This window comes from Pterocles gutturalis, unplaced genomic scaffold, assembly GCF_000699245.1.
Source record: "Pterocles gutturalis isolate BGI_N339 unplaced genomic scaffold, ASM69924v1 Scaffold50930, whole genome shotgun sequence".
In the NCBI taxonomy this organism is placed as follows: domain Eukaryota; kingdom Metazoa; phylum Chordata; class Aves; order Pterocliformes; family Pteroclidae; genus Pterocles; species Pterocles gutturalis.
In genome coordinates this window covers 1-14,682 of record NW_010140118.1, presented here as the reverse complement: position 1 = coordinate 14,682, position 14,682 = coordinate 1, and the positions used below count along the sequence as shown (strand labels likewise).

Genomic DNA, 14,682 nt, shown 5'->3' with positions numbered 1-14,682 from the left:
CTGGGCTCTTCTCTAAAGCAACAAGTGACAAGAGGAAATGGCATCAAGTTGCATCAGGGGAGGTTTAGGCTGGATATTAGGAAAAATTTCTTCCCTGAAAGAGTGATCAGGCATTGGAACAGGCTGCCCAGGGAAGTGGTGGAGTCACCATCTCTGGAGGGGCTCAAGAAACATGTAGATGTGGTGCTTAGGGACATGATTTAGTGAGTTAGGTGGTGTTGGGTTGGACTTGATGATCCTTGAAGTCTTTTCCAACCTTAATGACTCTATCATTCTATGAAAAAGCAACCACAGCCACCAGGTCTCCAACAGAGGCATAACCAACTGATTCAAGAGCAGAACGCAGGAATGAAACTTTCCTGAAAGGAAAATTTCTTCCTAACTCCATCAGCTACGAGTTTATTAATTAGCTCTTATTCGTTATAAAAGTAATCCTTCCTAATGTAATTATTATATTATTACCAATGTCTGACAAAAAGCATTTAACTGAGTGCTGATGCATGCGCTCAGGTGTCAGGATTGCCCACTGACACCCAAAAGGAGACACACGAGAGAAGAAATCTCAGTCAAATCCAATACTGCTCCTACAGAAAACGTGATTTCTCCTTAGACGAAAACTCCCTTGGAAGTGGTATCAAACCCAAACCTCATTTCTTCAATGCATTTCAAGGGAGCACCCCTTCATCCCATATTCTAATGCACCTGTACATTATGCATTTGTACATTGTGACAGGAATCTGTCACAAAGGAATCAGCTAGAGCATTAGATCAGATAGTCCTGCTTCTGCAACAGCATGGACTACGAGCTTCCCTTAAACACCCCCCCTTCTTGAACCCTGTAATTATTTGGCTGTGATACACAGCATAAAAATGTCCAACCTGATCAGAAGACCAGAAAATTAGAAATCCTCCTTTGGAATCTGTTCTAACAATTTACCTCCCAATGCAAATTTACATGTCTGAATGTACCATAACTCTGCCCTGCATTTGGTTTCTAATTTCACCTTTTTCTAGAAGACTGGAAAAGTCTTATTTCCCTTTCCTCCTTCCCTGCACAAAGGTGTTTCCACCTCATTCTCAATTATCTTGCAAGACAAACAAGCTTTCAAGTCTCTTGCCATAAGACATTCAAGTCAGTTACAAGAAAGGGCTGTCACCCTTCTCTGCACCACCTCCAATATTCGCCACTTCCTTTTATAAAAAAGGCATCACAGCAGCCCAAACTATCCCAGAGTCATCACCAACAAGTACAGAGGTCTTAATCTGCTAGTCATCCCTTCTCCTTTACACATCTGAGGTCTTGCAGTTCCAGCTCTGAGAGGGAAATCACCATGCTGCATTTCTGCTCTCCTTCCCAACTGCTTCACACTGCGCAGGTCCTCCTGACCCTTCTCTGCTCTCTGGCCAACTTTCAACTCATACACAGCTCCTGAGCCGATCGAACGCCACTATCTTCCTGCCCCACGTTAGACAAGCCTCTCACTGGCTGTGGAAGGAAGCAAGCCCGCAGGGGCTGCTTACGCAGACGCTGCCAAATGGCTGTTTCGCACTCGAGAGGTAAGTCTCACTCCCTCCACTTTACTCCATGTGTGGTGTAAACCACCTCTGGGCCTCTGTGTGGGCCCTGCACGCCAAGCAGTCCTGGCTGCTCTGTCCAATGGCCTCAGCTTTGTTTACCGCTCTGCCAATATTTGTCCCATCCAGACATTTTATCTGCAGCAATTTGATACTTGCTGCCATATCAGATGCAAACACTGAATAATGTTTGACTTGCAACTGATCTTGGCAGAACAATTCTGGGAAGTCCTCCCTTGATAGTTTTGTCATCTGCTATTTAGCTATGCTGTCGTTCATCCCACACGTTGCTTGTCCACACTTCATCAGGATATTATTTTCAACACTATGTGTCATGAAATCAAGTGTTTTCTAAAAATCTATTATATCTAGGCAGCTACATTTTATCAACCAAACTTTTAATTACCAAGAATAAAACTGTTTTTACAAGAGCACTGTCAAATAGCATCTTCTACACTCCTATCCTTTGATTATCTACCAAGTGAATCAAGTTCCTATTGTTTCGACCAGGTCTGATGTCAGGCCCACCAGCCCATCATTAGCTGCATCCTCACTCTTCTTTTCCAACTAGCAGTGTGAGCCCAGAGATTTGGCATTTCTGACTCACACGTGCTTGGTTAACACGTCGAGACTCCTAATAGCAAGTTAACATGACTCTCGTGAGAGGGAAGTTCTACTTCCCACCCTTCCCATCCAGAAGCTTTAGAAGATTAAAGAAGTGTTGCTTGTGGAGAGGTACAGGGTGAAAGGAATGGAACTGGCACCAGTCCACAGCACTGCAACCAGAGGCTTCATCTTCCCTGCCCTCCCTGCAAACCATGCTTCCCAGACACATCTGGCTCAGCTACTCACCAGGCAGGCAGGCAACACCGCTCCTGAGCACTTCAGGGTTCACATCCTTGACTATGGTCGGCGCAGACCGACCACCCCAGGCACTCCCAGCAGCTGGGGATGTTGGGGGAGTAACAGCTGGTGAGTTTTCCTCCAGGGTGCTGTCTTTACTCACTGGTTTCAACACATCTGTGCCAGCTGCTTCTTTTCTCATCTCTGCCCCTTCTGCCACCATCCCTGAAAGACAAGCAGCAGTCAGAAGCTCGAGCAGAGCTCCACCCAAAAGGTTGCAGGTAGGTACCAGACTGGGGAGGAACGTGCCCCCAGGCCCGGCACTCTGCAGCTCCTCCACTTGCACCAGTAACATGCGTGTTCCAAAAGTGGTTAAAACATGAATACTACTGCAACTCTAAAACAATAAACCAATTTATTGTGAAGTTTGCAAGTTACAAAAACTCAATTCAGATCAGGATTACTGTAGTCAGGGTAATTTTTAAAGGTAACATATCAAGCAGTACATGTCTGCTCCCAGCCTGCAAGTCTGGCGTGGTGGAAGTCCCTGGCTAACCTCCAACAGCTTGAGCATGCTGAAGTGATAAACCAGCTTCTGACAGGGAAAGCTGCTCCATCAGAGCAGAATTACTCCCCCAACAGCACTCTCAGGTTAGGTCCTGAAAATATGAAGTCAACTCAAGGCTGACAAATCAGATGGAAATTAGCCAGAGACCGCGTTCTGCTCGACCAGATTTTTTTAATTAACAGTTAATGTGAAAGTCAGAAACCTATTTTAAAACCCTGAAGAACAGGCTGATTATACCAATCAGCTCTGCCTGAGAACTGGAGGAAATGCTTCCTTTGCCTGGCACTTCAGCTCTAAGGTACAAGTTATCAGAAGCAATTAATTCTAAAATTAAGTAACTTAGCTACTACATGGAAACTAATGCTAGTTTTATCGAGTTTCCATTTACATGTAAAAGTACCTGGAGAGAAGGGGGAAAAAAAACAATCTACCTACTGTGTTAGAAGTATTAGTCCCCATTTCCCAACATTACAAGAATTAGAAGCCAACAATCCATCTTTAGCATCCGAAGTACACAGCTAGGCTATCCCACTCTTAGGCAGAAAGATATACCAGAGAAAAGGCTATACTTTGCTGCAAATCCTGATATTTCAATATCTACCAACAAAAAAAAAATCAACCTCTCTTTAGCCAAATAAGAGAGCAGAGTATTTATTTGCTTGCTATGAAGTCAGACGTTTTAATTGCTATTTAAAATTGACTTCAACCATCCTACCTTCCTGCTGCATCAACAATGCTGACACTTGACTCAGTTTATTTACTAACAGATTCCAATACTTCATTAAAGAGTAGGACCAGGAACAAAGCAGTCCTTGAAGTGGCTTTCAATACAAGTTTTAGCAGTGAAGGAGATTTACAGGTTGAGGCTCAGCCCAAACTACTTTCAAAATTGCTAAAGTGGGTGAGAGAAGTGCCCTGAGCAGCATGGCTCACTGCACAAAATTATTCGACAGCGTGGGGAAACTCGGAGGGGCTCCAGGGTTCTGCACCATGACACAGAAATTGCTCATTACTCTTTGGTAACACCCCTCTCGAGGGACCATCCCTGGGACTCAGCCTGGCATCTGCTGCTTCTGACCATGTAAGCTGTTGCGATGGCTGCAGGGCTATGCACAGTCCTGGGACACATCAGAGCTCAGCTCTGTTCCTAGGACTACCTCGGCCTCCCCTTCCTAGCGATGCAGGAGGTCATTCGCTTTGGACAACGCTGCTGTCTCTTCCTGCAGCAGCACTGCAGAGAGGCACAGATCTCCCACAGATGGGGTTTGTTGGAGATCACCAAGCCATATAAGTCAGGCCCCAACGGTTTCACACTAAAGAGTGACAGACTTTTTAGGAGATCTTCTCAAGGAGCTGCAAGGCCTGGCAATAAGCAGAACCACACAGTTTTTAGTAAAGGAATCTGCATTAAATGAAGAAAGCCTGCAAAGAGGACAAAAAGGCAGGATTTAAGACGACAAGAAAGGGAACACACCTATATTGTGCCACACTAGGGCAAGAGGAAGACATAAATGTACATGGCAGCCCTGCCTTGGATATCTCTCAGGAATGAAGCAGCAGCTCCCAAAAGCTAGAAGTGAGAAGCATTTTGCTCAGCCCACCAGACACTACTGGTGCTGGAGCCTTTGGGCCCCAAGGAAACCTGCTTGGAGCTGCACAGCCTCCAGACTATGCATATCTTGCTGAAACAAACCTCTTCACTAAGCTTCTCGGGCTCCGTTCAGAACTGCAGACCCCACCTCTCTCCAAACAGGCCCAAGCACACTGTTTGTTATTTGCAGTCTGGGGTGGAGGCACTTACTGAAGCGGAAATTGCAGAATGCGGAGGATTACATCAAAAAGCAAATTGAGAACTGGGACATCTGAATTTGCGTGTTTGAAGGTTCCACCTTTCCCCGAGGACAAGGAAGTGGTAGGAGAGGATTTACTTGTGTGCATTTCAAAGAGATATTAGCATTTTTCCTGCAAACTGCCCCAGCACCAGTATCATCTATGCTAACATCACATTGCAACAGGGAGCTGGAACGGAACGCCCTAACAGGTGCTGCTGAATATGCCCCAGTGTGGTTTTTCAGCCAATTTCTTGAATATCAAGATATTTTCCACCCTCAAAATATAAGAATTCTTTCCAGAGCTGCAAAGTTTCAAAATTCACTTTCGCTTAAAGTTAGTCATTAGGGAAAAACAGCAGGCACATGTGAATGGAACCAGTGTGAGTTTTAAGCCACCAGCTCAAAACAGGTCACATTTGACTCAAAATCTTTCTAAGTTAGATCATATTTTTGCAGAAAATAAGCTCAGCTTGTGACTGGGAGGAAGGGGAGACAGTTAAGGGATGAGGAAAAATCTGGAGATGGCAAACTAGGATGCCCCAGTTCCAAAGGTGTCTTTTGACATAATCTACAACATCTGCTGTAACAAGCTCCTCCACCTCACACAGAGCAAATCCTGCATCTGCCCGCTGCTACTGAGGTGTGAACTGCAGATCCTAATTGGCCCAGTAAAGCTTAAGCTTTATTGTTATTTATAGTTTAGGCAAAATACCCCCAGTTTCCAACCACAGTAGCAAAGTGACCCCAGGGAGACACAATTACAGAGGGTTTAACTCGCCTACAGACTGGCTGGGAAAGTCCATTTGAAAGACTGAGCATAGGATGTTTGCTTTGCTTTGTAATTTTATCTCTGAATTATCTTATTATTGTATCTCTGAGGGTTTAATGGGGCTAGATAAGGGGATGGCTTGTTTGGATCTCAAAGCAATCAAGTGTAATTGAATGGATTCAGCTTATTATAGTTCCAGCTATAGTGTTTAAGAAACACTCCGGGCATTAACAGATCTTTGAGCTGCCCTATGCCTTCAAGAGTTTAGTTCCTTGGTTTGGGAGGGTTCGGGTGATTTAGGTTGTTTCTTATGTTTTACAAACTCTGAGATAACAGTGTTTGGTTTTTTGAGGTTTTTTTTGTTTGGTTAATTTGTTTTGTTTGTTTGTTTGTTTTTAACTGCAATGCCAAAGTTTAACATCATAACCGGGCCATAAATATATCACTTATTTTCAGCCAGACCCCCAGAAAAACTTAAATCGTCTTTCATTAAAAACAAACTCCAGGTATACCCCGGGGTCCATCACTGCTGAAATCCACAACAGCAGCCAAGACTAGTCCTGTGGAGCAGCGAGAACATCACACTTATTATCTCATACACAAACTGGACCTGGCTAATTTTAGACAGAAGAGATGGGAACACCAAACAAACAGCCACTGGAGTCATGAGGAAAGTACACACCCAGCACCCAATGCAGCCTAGGTTTTCTGAGGTCCAGTCCTGTGCAAACATGAAGTTGAGCCAGGTTCAGCTTGGTCAGGGGCACGCATACCCACCACATGATTATTTACAGGCATATATCCCCAAGAGCTATGGACAGGCAGAAGATGACCTCTTTTTTCGACACTTGAGAAAGCAGCTGTGTTTGCAGCCAAATGGAGCAGTGCTGCAGCAGTGCTAGAGGCTCTTACCCACACAATTTAGGACCAGTGCCAGCATCACACTGGCAGCCCGTCCCAAGATGACCAGCTCTCGATCTGTTCCCCCACATGGTCAGACATGCTCTAGCAACGTGGGTCTGTACCTCCAACCCTTTCAAGTCCTCACTCTAAAATTTCAAACCAGGCAATTTTCCTAGCCAGGGGTCTCAGGGAATGAGAGCTGTTGAACTGGAATGGCATGTTTCACCCGCCCCCGCCACACACACGCTTCTTGATGTGATCTGCATATCTAGCTACAGCTTTCCAGACTCAGCAGAGCTAGGCAAAGTGTCCATGTGGTTACACACTGCCTGCCTACAGCTGGGTGCAAGAGGCAGAGAGCCCTGGCCTGGGCAGTCCCTTCTGAAGGAGAGCAGCTCCAGCACAGAAACCCTGGCACCACCAAGTCTAGGCAATTCCTGCTTCAACAAATCGTTTGAGCTGAAATTAGATGCTCAGTTCCTCTGTGCTCTCCCACTCAAGGTAAACTGCTCCTACTTGAAACATAACTAAGCTGAAAAGAGCATGTGGGAGACAAAGGGAGGGAAGAGGGGGGGAATCCCTCAACACTGCAGTTTGCTTCTTAAATCAGTTACCAGCACACACACTGGTTCATCTTCAGGTCATGTTACACAGCCAGTATTTTATTGTGGCAGCCAGTGCTGCTTCCTCTTGCCACAACTATCTTTCTAAAGCCAATTTTCAACTATGAGAGACTTGTACAGTTAGACATTCACTTCTCATGCATTCCTATTGCGTGCATCCATAATGTGCACACCGGATAGAGGTCACCAGCAATCACATTAACTGAAATTAAAAGTCTCTTACATTGAAACTTCGTTCAGTACTGATGTAAATTTGCAAAGAACCGGTAAACGCAATACCTACAATAAACCCACCTGTGCAGAGAAAACTAACTTCAAGCCACAAAAATGACAAATCACTTTCCTGTAGTTTGTGCTATTACCCCAAAACCTCCCAGCAGACATACTTGTCAGCAGTACCTCTCGAGGACTTTGCTTTCAATCCATTTTACCAAACAGACAAACACAAACATCCAATTGCTGTACCTTTAGGAGATGTAGCCCTAGAAGCTGCTGCTTGGGTGGAGTGTGGAGTGGTGGGCTCTGTATGCCCCTCTGAGGTCAGTGGTCCAACCTCCAGTTCCTCTTCAATGGATTCCAGTGTTTTCAAGGCTAGACTCTTTGACTTTTCCCCATGAGAAAAGCTTCCCTGGTTCTCCTCCCCTCCCATCAAGTCCTGTACTGCAGCACGCTCTAGGTTCAGCACGGAGTTCTCTTCACTTTCATGGCCCTGGTTTTCTGCCTGTCTTTCTGGTTCCTCACACCCCTGTCCAGAGCTCTGGGTTCTGAATTGACTTGAGCCTTCTGATTGTGCATCAGGGCCCAAAGGCTCACTGTCACTTAACTCTTCTGCTGCCTGATCACCCTCTGTTGACAGACCACTTTGGAGTAGTATAGCCTCTTCAGCTTTCTTATGCTGACAGGCAGAGACTTCTTGCTCTTCACCATCTGACAAAAGTCCATCTGTAGGAGCTTTGAGAGAACAGTGACTATGACTAATCTGATTCTCATTTACAGTCAATATTTGTTCAATGTCTTTGACTTCCTCTGGGCTGTCCCTTCTTTCCAGCTCAAACTCATCTACTTCTCCTTGGTTTTGTTCTGGAGGATTTAATGGAGAACTAAGATTTGCTTCCTGATCACTGCAGCAAGCACCAACTGCTCCTACACCTGCTGTGTTCCCTGCAGGAGAGCCTCTCTCCACACCCACATCTGAACTCTCAGGTGTGATAAGCAACATAGTGGCCTGGACTGGTGCTGCACTTTCATCAACACTCTCACAAGAAATATCAGAACCTTCCTTCAGTGTGCAATGTGGCCCCGAAGGCCCTAGGACAGATGCAGGAAAGGCATCCATCTGTGTCACCTCATTTTGACCCTCGGTCAGTGGTTCTCCATGAACTGCCAGTATCACCTCCTCTTTAGCAGCACTAGCATCTAGAATTGTTCCTGGGCTCTGTTCCGATGTTTCAACACCAGGATTTCCACTAGGACCATCACTTTCTCCTTCCGTGTTTTCAGGAGCACCAGGCATTTGTGCTTTGCAGTTGACACCATCTCCAGCACACACGTCGCTGTAGCTGCACAGCGCATATCGCCAATTGATTGAGTGTTCGCTGGGGGTCTCCTGCTCTGCAGATGAATCTTCTGCACTGCAGGCAGGAGACTCAGCCACAGGAAAGCTATTCCCCATGTCTCCAGGGCCACCCGATAGCAGCTGACCTTCTGCACACACTTCTCCATGTGCTGTCATTTTGTTGCTTTCCAACAGAATTACATTTTTGAGAACTTCCGTAGAGGAAGTCCTCAGAGTGTCCATTTGACAGTGCTCCTTCTGCATAAGTGCTGACTGTATTAAGTTCTTGGAGTAGGTGCTGTCTTGAATGACAATAAACCTGTGCTTGCCTTTAGACGCATTCACTCGCGTTCTGGGCTGAGTTAGATAATGTAAAGCTAGCGACTGGGTTAAAGAGCCTGTTTGGGGCCCAAACCTGGGCAGTGAAACTTCTGCCAGCTCAACGTACTCTCCTTCAAGGTCACTTTTCAAGTCCTCTTGAGGCACAGGACTTGTACAGACACCATTGACAAGAGCTTCACTTAACTGAGGAGCTGTGCTGCTGACGACCAGGTTGTCTTGATTTGGACTTTGTTCCTGTAGATACCGAGATCCTAGGTCTGGTGAACTGCACTCAGCATGGTCCATGGGGAGGCACAAAACTGAACGTTCCTCTGTTACTTCTGGAGAGATGATACTGTTTTCAATTATCTTTGGTTTATTTATAAATTCAGGATTAACCACTTTATCCCAGGGGACACGAAATACTTGATCATCAGTGGTTAGTAAACAATTTTCCAGTGCTATACCCATCCGCTCTCCATTGAAAGTACTCAACCATTCCAGAGTGAAAACAGAGGTATAGGAAACTTCTGGAATCACGACTTCTTCTACATTATGCTTGTCTTTTGCCAAACATTTCAATACGATTCGTGGAGACTTCTTCAGATAGGGGACCACCTGCAGGTAGAAGTCACCAGGCTTCAAGATTCGCCAGTCAATGGAAGCCAGCTGGACTACAATCTTCTCATGAATACACAGGGGCCAGCCCTCATGGCGAAACAGCAAGCCACAGTACTGAACCTACGGAGAAAAGAGAAAGTGTTTTCAGCATCAGGAACAGATCTCAGCTTAAGCTTTTGGACAAGAGAGATCAATGCTTCTCTTTCCCGGCTGCAGCAATAGACCAGCTGAATTGAGGGTCTTTGGTTATTAGTGTAGGGGAGTTTTACATACTGAGGTCTTCTCTTTAAAAAGCAGAAACAAGAAAAGCTACCAACACAAGCCACCAGCATCTCAGAATCTGAACATGAACCAAGCAGCTGCCAGAAGTCTCAGACCGGTTTTAAAGCTGGGTCAGCACAAACAGGCAGAGGCCTAAGTCCCACAAAGCCAGTGTAGACAAATCAGGAGCTCTCACCTCCCAGTACTCAAGCTGTCAGACCCTGTCCCTACCTCATTTATGACTCCTTCGGACCAACTGGACTAAGTGAAAATTCAGACCATACAGCATCCCTAACCACGTGCCATCAGAGAAATGCAGGCTGACAGCAGATTGCTTACAACGCATGGACAAAACCCACTGTCCTCAACCAAAGACCATCCACAGCATTCACAGAGAAGGTGGCAAATAATACGCATCTAGGTTGTGCCAGCGACCCTTGATACCCACCTGCCAGGAGGAGGCTGTAGATACAGAAACCTCATTGCACAGGATGCTGTTAGACAGACAGGCACCACAAGAATGTCCCTTTTCTCTGGTGAAGCAGTGTTGGGTCTCTAGACTGAGGTCTGCTGGAAGGGAGGTAAGGAAAAGCTTTGCTGATGAGGGAAGGCAGAGTGAAAATGCCAAGGTCTGTTTGAGGACTTGTTTTTACTCCCCAATGTGCTCTGCTGGAGAATGCAGCATGTTCCACCTAATTTTGGTTAAGCCAACTAGAAGAGCGTGGACCCAGGCGAAAAGCATCACTCATCTGGTGCTATCAGGAGCCTATGGAAGACAGGTAGAGACAAGTGACACAGAATGCAGCAGCAAGGGATGGCTGCATCCTACCAGCGAAGGGAAGGAGATACTGCAAGGACAAAGCAGGAGAAAGGAGGCAGCAAATGAGAAAAGTCTAGCAGAACCACAGAGAAAGAAGGCAGCAACTGCTATCAGAACACTCCGAGGAACTACACTTAGCATACCAGGGATTTGCTCATTTCCAAAACGCAGCAGCACTCAGGACAAGCCTCAGACAGATTTCAACTAAGTAAAAGAAGTGAAGTTTCACAGCTGAACTGACTTGATTCAATTATTTACAGCTTTATCACAACTTCAAAATAATAAAATCACTGCTCTGGACTTGATTCTGTTTGGGTAAAGTAAGATTTAAATTGAGCCAAGAAATTAGTTTAATGATTAATTTCATCTTTCCCTGTCAAGACAAGGGTTTATATAGGATTCAACAGTATCAGATTCAATACTTCAATGAGAAAGCCATCATCTGGAAGCCCAAAGACTTTCATATTGGCAGCATTAGACTCCAGACATTTTATCTTGTTTACATGGTCACACAAAGTCTTGACAGAGAAAGCAATTTATAAAAATTCTGTATTCTGCAGGCCAGACAGACGAAAGAAAAAATACTTTAATTCAAATATTTTGCCATATAGCAGAGAAACCACAGAACTGGAAGGAACCTCCTGGATCCTCACACACCTTGAAACAACAGGTAATGGCATCAAGTAATTTCTTTCCTACATTCATCAAGCTTTGCCTTCAGCCCAGACAGGTTTCTTATTCATACTGCACGTGGTGCAAAGTTGCTCAGAGGCTTGAAAGGCCAAATCCTTCAGATTCAATAATTCCTTCTCCTCAACTCTGGAGCTTATTCACTGGATGTGTTCCCATTGCTTAAAATTATTAAACCATGTCACATCACCTTCACACATCTCCTTTGAGCATCTCTTAGGCCTGCCTGAAACGCCTCCTTGGCGATGCCTTTTTGTTTGTTTGGGGTTTTTTTTTTTTTTGGTTTGGTTGTTTTTGGTTGTTTTTTGTGTGGTTTTTTTTTTTGGGGGGGGGGAAGTTGTTTAGAAAAAACAAACACAAATACAAACATATTTCTTTGTTCCACTTTTTCATTGTGCAAAGCATTGCAAAACACTGCACATAATGGCACCAATACTTCCCAACTGTTTTAGAAGCATCTCTTAAAGCTACTTGTCTTCCAGCCATGCCCCTACGGTAACCCTCTCACCTGCTAGTTTTTCTTTCCAATCTGATGAGCTCCAGTTCACAACAGAAATTCTGACTATTACTTTGCAGAAACATATGCTTGCTCTCTGAATCTACTGTTATAAAAACTTATATACAAAGTTTTAGAGCTCATTTGATGTAATATGTTTATCACCCTCCACCTCCTCCTTTATATTATTGCTCACGTCTCCCAGCCTGGTTTCATCACAAGTATCTGTCATGTGCATACTCTTACTTTTTATGCCAAGGTCGTGGATGAGAAGTAATGTGTGTCCCGTGACTCCTGCCTCCACCCCAGTTTTCAATGCAGTACAAACACCCCCCCTTCACCAGTTTGTTACCCATCTCACAACATTTGCGTAAACCTCCATCCCTTCGACACAATAATTAATTTTCCATATGACTCCCTAATAAATCCTTTACAGAAGAGATTAGGCAATGAAACTTTTCTCTCTAGAGAGAGCTGGTTTATTAAAAAGGCTAGTCTTACACTACCTGCCATGGAGCAAAGCACATGAAAAGACATTATCCAGTTTCTAATGAGTCAGTTAATTCAGTCCTTACCCAGTGCGTGTTTGTATGCTCAGCCTGTTCTCTGTATTTTGTTACTAGCCCTGACTTAACAGATTCAATAAAAATCCCTGTTATCAGACATTCAGCATTACATGGCAAGTTCTTCCATATTCCAGGATGGAGAGCAGCCAGTCCCCTTTCTTCAACATAGCTAATTCAGCATCCGTTTCAGTCACAGTAGTTTTATTTCTGTTCTCTCACAACAACTGCCTTACTGTTGTACCTACATGCTGTATCATTACTAAACTGAAGCTTTATTTTAGTTTTCAGTTGTTTGAAGGATCATATTAATATTACCTTTACATTCTAACCTTGAACTCAGAGCAGACCCACCTCCCTTTCATTTCTCTTTCTATTAAGCTAGAGTTCCAAAGCGCTATAACCTAACACACAATTGCTTGTGCTTCCCTCAAAGGCACGGGGAGCCACACTTTGCACTCTTACATTCTCTTATGCTTTCTGATCTCTAAGACAGAGATGCCTCTACCAGCTCGTTCCTTTCTTACACAGCATGGTTCAATTCAGCACAGAGACCCCTCTTGCAGCACAGTTTGCTGCTGGCTTCAGCAAGCCTCAGGCTGTACGTGTACTTCACAGACTTTTCCATCAAGCTCAAGACTCACACAGCACCTCAGTCAATACAGCTTACACCTCCTACAGAAGCGCCCAAGCCAAGTAGTTTGTACATAAGGTTTTAAACAAAAACAATTTGCAGTTTTCCAGAAGAGACTATACAATTGCACCCTACATCACGTCACATCAACCCCTCTTCTGCCATTAGAATATCTCCTGGTAGGTATATTAAGGCCGTCTGTACCAAAGGCCTTTAGGGGGAAGAAGAGGCAGACAAGAAAAAGATCAGTTCCCAAGCTATTATAAATAGTTTATATGACTGAAAAGTCAGAGACACAATCAGCAGTAGCGCAAACACAGAGCTGAATTCCACCTGCACCTCCCTGACACAGAGTTTCTGTTAAAACATGGATGCAGAAAAACCTACCTGGGGGCCATTCATACACTAAGAAATCCAAAACCCAACCTCTCTGCATAGATGACCTGTCTGCCTACTAACAAGTGGAAGAAAGCTCAGCAATAAAATCACCAAAACCAAAATGCAGACTGCATTGAAGTTCCTGAAAAACCTTGCAAAGCCACAGTTTAAACTGCAGGAAGAGCTAATGTCCAAGCAAGAACGTAAATCCTTCAATAGCCTAAATATTTCAGAGTTTTAGAACTTCAGAAGTGGAGCATCCCCATGCTGCTCCTGCTCCAAAAAACACCTTCAGAGGGAAGATGACATGAAGAGGCTTCTTTCAGTTGTTTTAACATTCCACTTTGAGGCTCAAATATGTGTTCTTCTCGTGTCCATCTGCTACTGAGCCAAACCAGCCTTGTCAGAGCAGTGCCAGAACAGACCCAACACCCAGTGGCTGCAGCCAGCAATAAAGCTGCCTCTGAGGAAAGAGCTGGGCACCAATGACAAAGATGGCACAAAGGTGGTAGCTCCTAGAGCTACCGCGATGGCTGGGACAGAAAAGACCAACAGTGCATTTAGCTCAGGATGTCATCTGAGGGCCAGGTTAAAAATCAGATTTCTTACTCTGTGCTGAGCAGAGACAAGCCTTCGGCCTACCCCTCCGCACACCCTTCTCCAGCCCCTGGGGATCACAAACAGGCTATTGATTTTAATATGCCAAGCTGAAGCCTATGACTTTGTCTAATACTTCACATGAAGGCACTTAGGCTTTTGTCACTGGAGAGGCTGAGAAAAAGATCTAGCGGTCTCAAGATTTCCTACAGTAGCCAGTCAGACAGGAGATACTTCCTCCCCTCCCTTAGGAAAAGTTCACATGGAAAAGCTGAACTACAAACTAAGAAGGAAACATTGCTTTTGTTTAGACTCTTTAAAAAGCAGACAAAACTTTCAGAGAACAGCAGCAGGCCTAGAGCTCTCCTCCGTTCCTGGGCCTGTGACAGGATGGTGACTCCAAGCACAGCAGCCCCACCACACTGGTTGCCCCCTCAGCCACCACCAGCCCCCTTGCCTCCATGTCACCTGGGCCCATGCTCCAGGCCAGCCTGGGGGGCCACCAGCACCCTGAGCCTCTCCAGGGCCCACCGCCCTCACCTTTCAGGGTCCTCCAGAGCCCCCCACTCTCACTTCTCCCACCTCAGGGCCCCCCACCCTCACCAATTCCACCTCAGGGCCCTCCAGGACCCA

General features: G+C 45.2%; 1 protein-coding gene across 1 annotated transcript; it reads right to left on the bottom strand.

Moving 5' to 3' along the window:
- Positions 1-2,427: 2,427 nt before the first annotated feature.
- Positions 2,428-9,730, bottom strand: LOC104469143 (the record flags this gene model as incomplete). The annotated part of the gene is made up of 2 exons (XM_010083533.1): positions 2,428-2,643; positions 7,579-9,730. Coding segments are annotated over 2 exons (2,368 nt in total), but the record flags the coding sequence as incomplete, so codon positions are not given.
- Between the last annotated feature and the right edge of the window lie 4,952 nt (positions 9,731-14,682).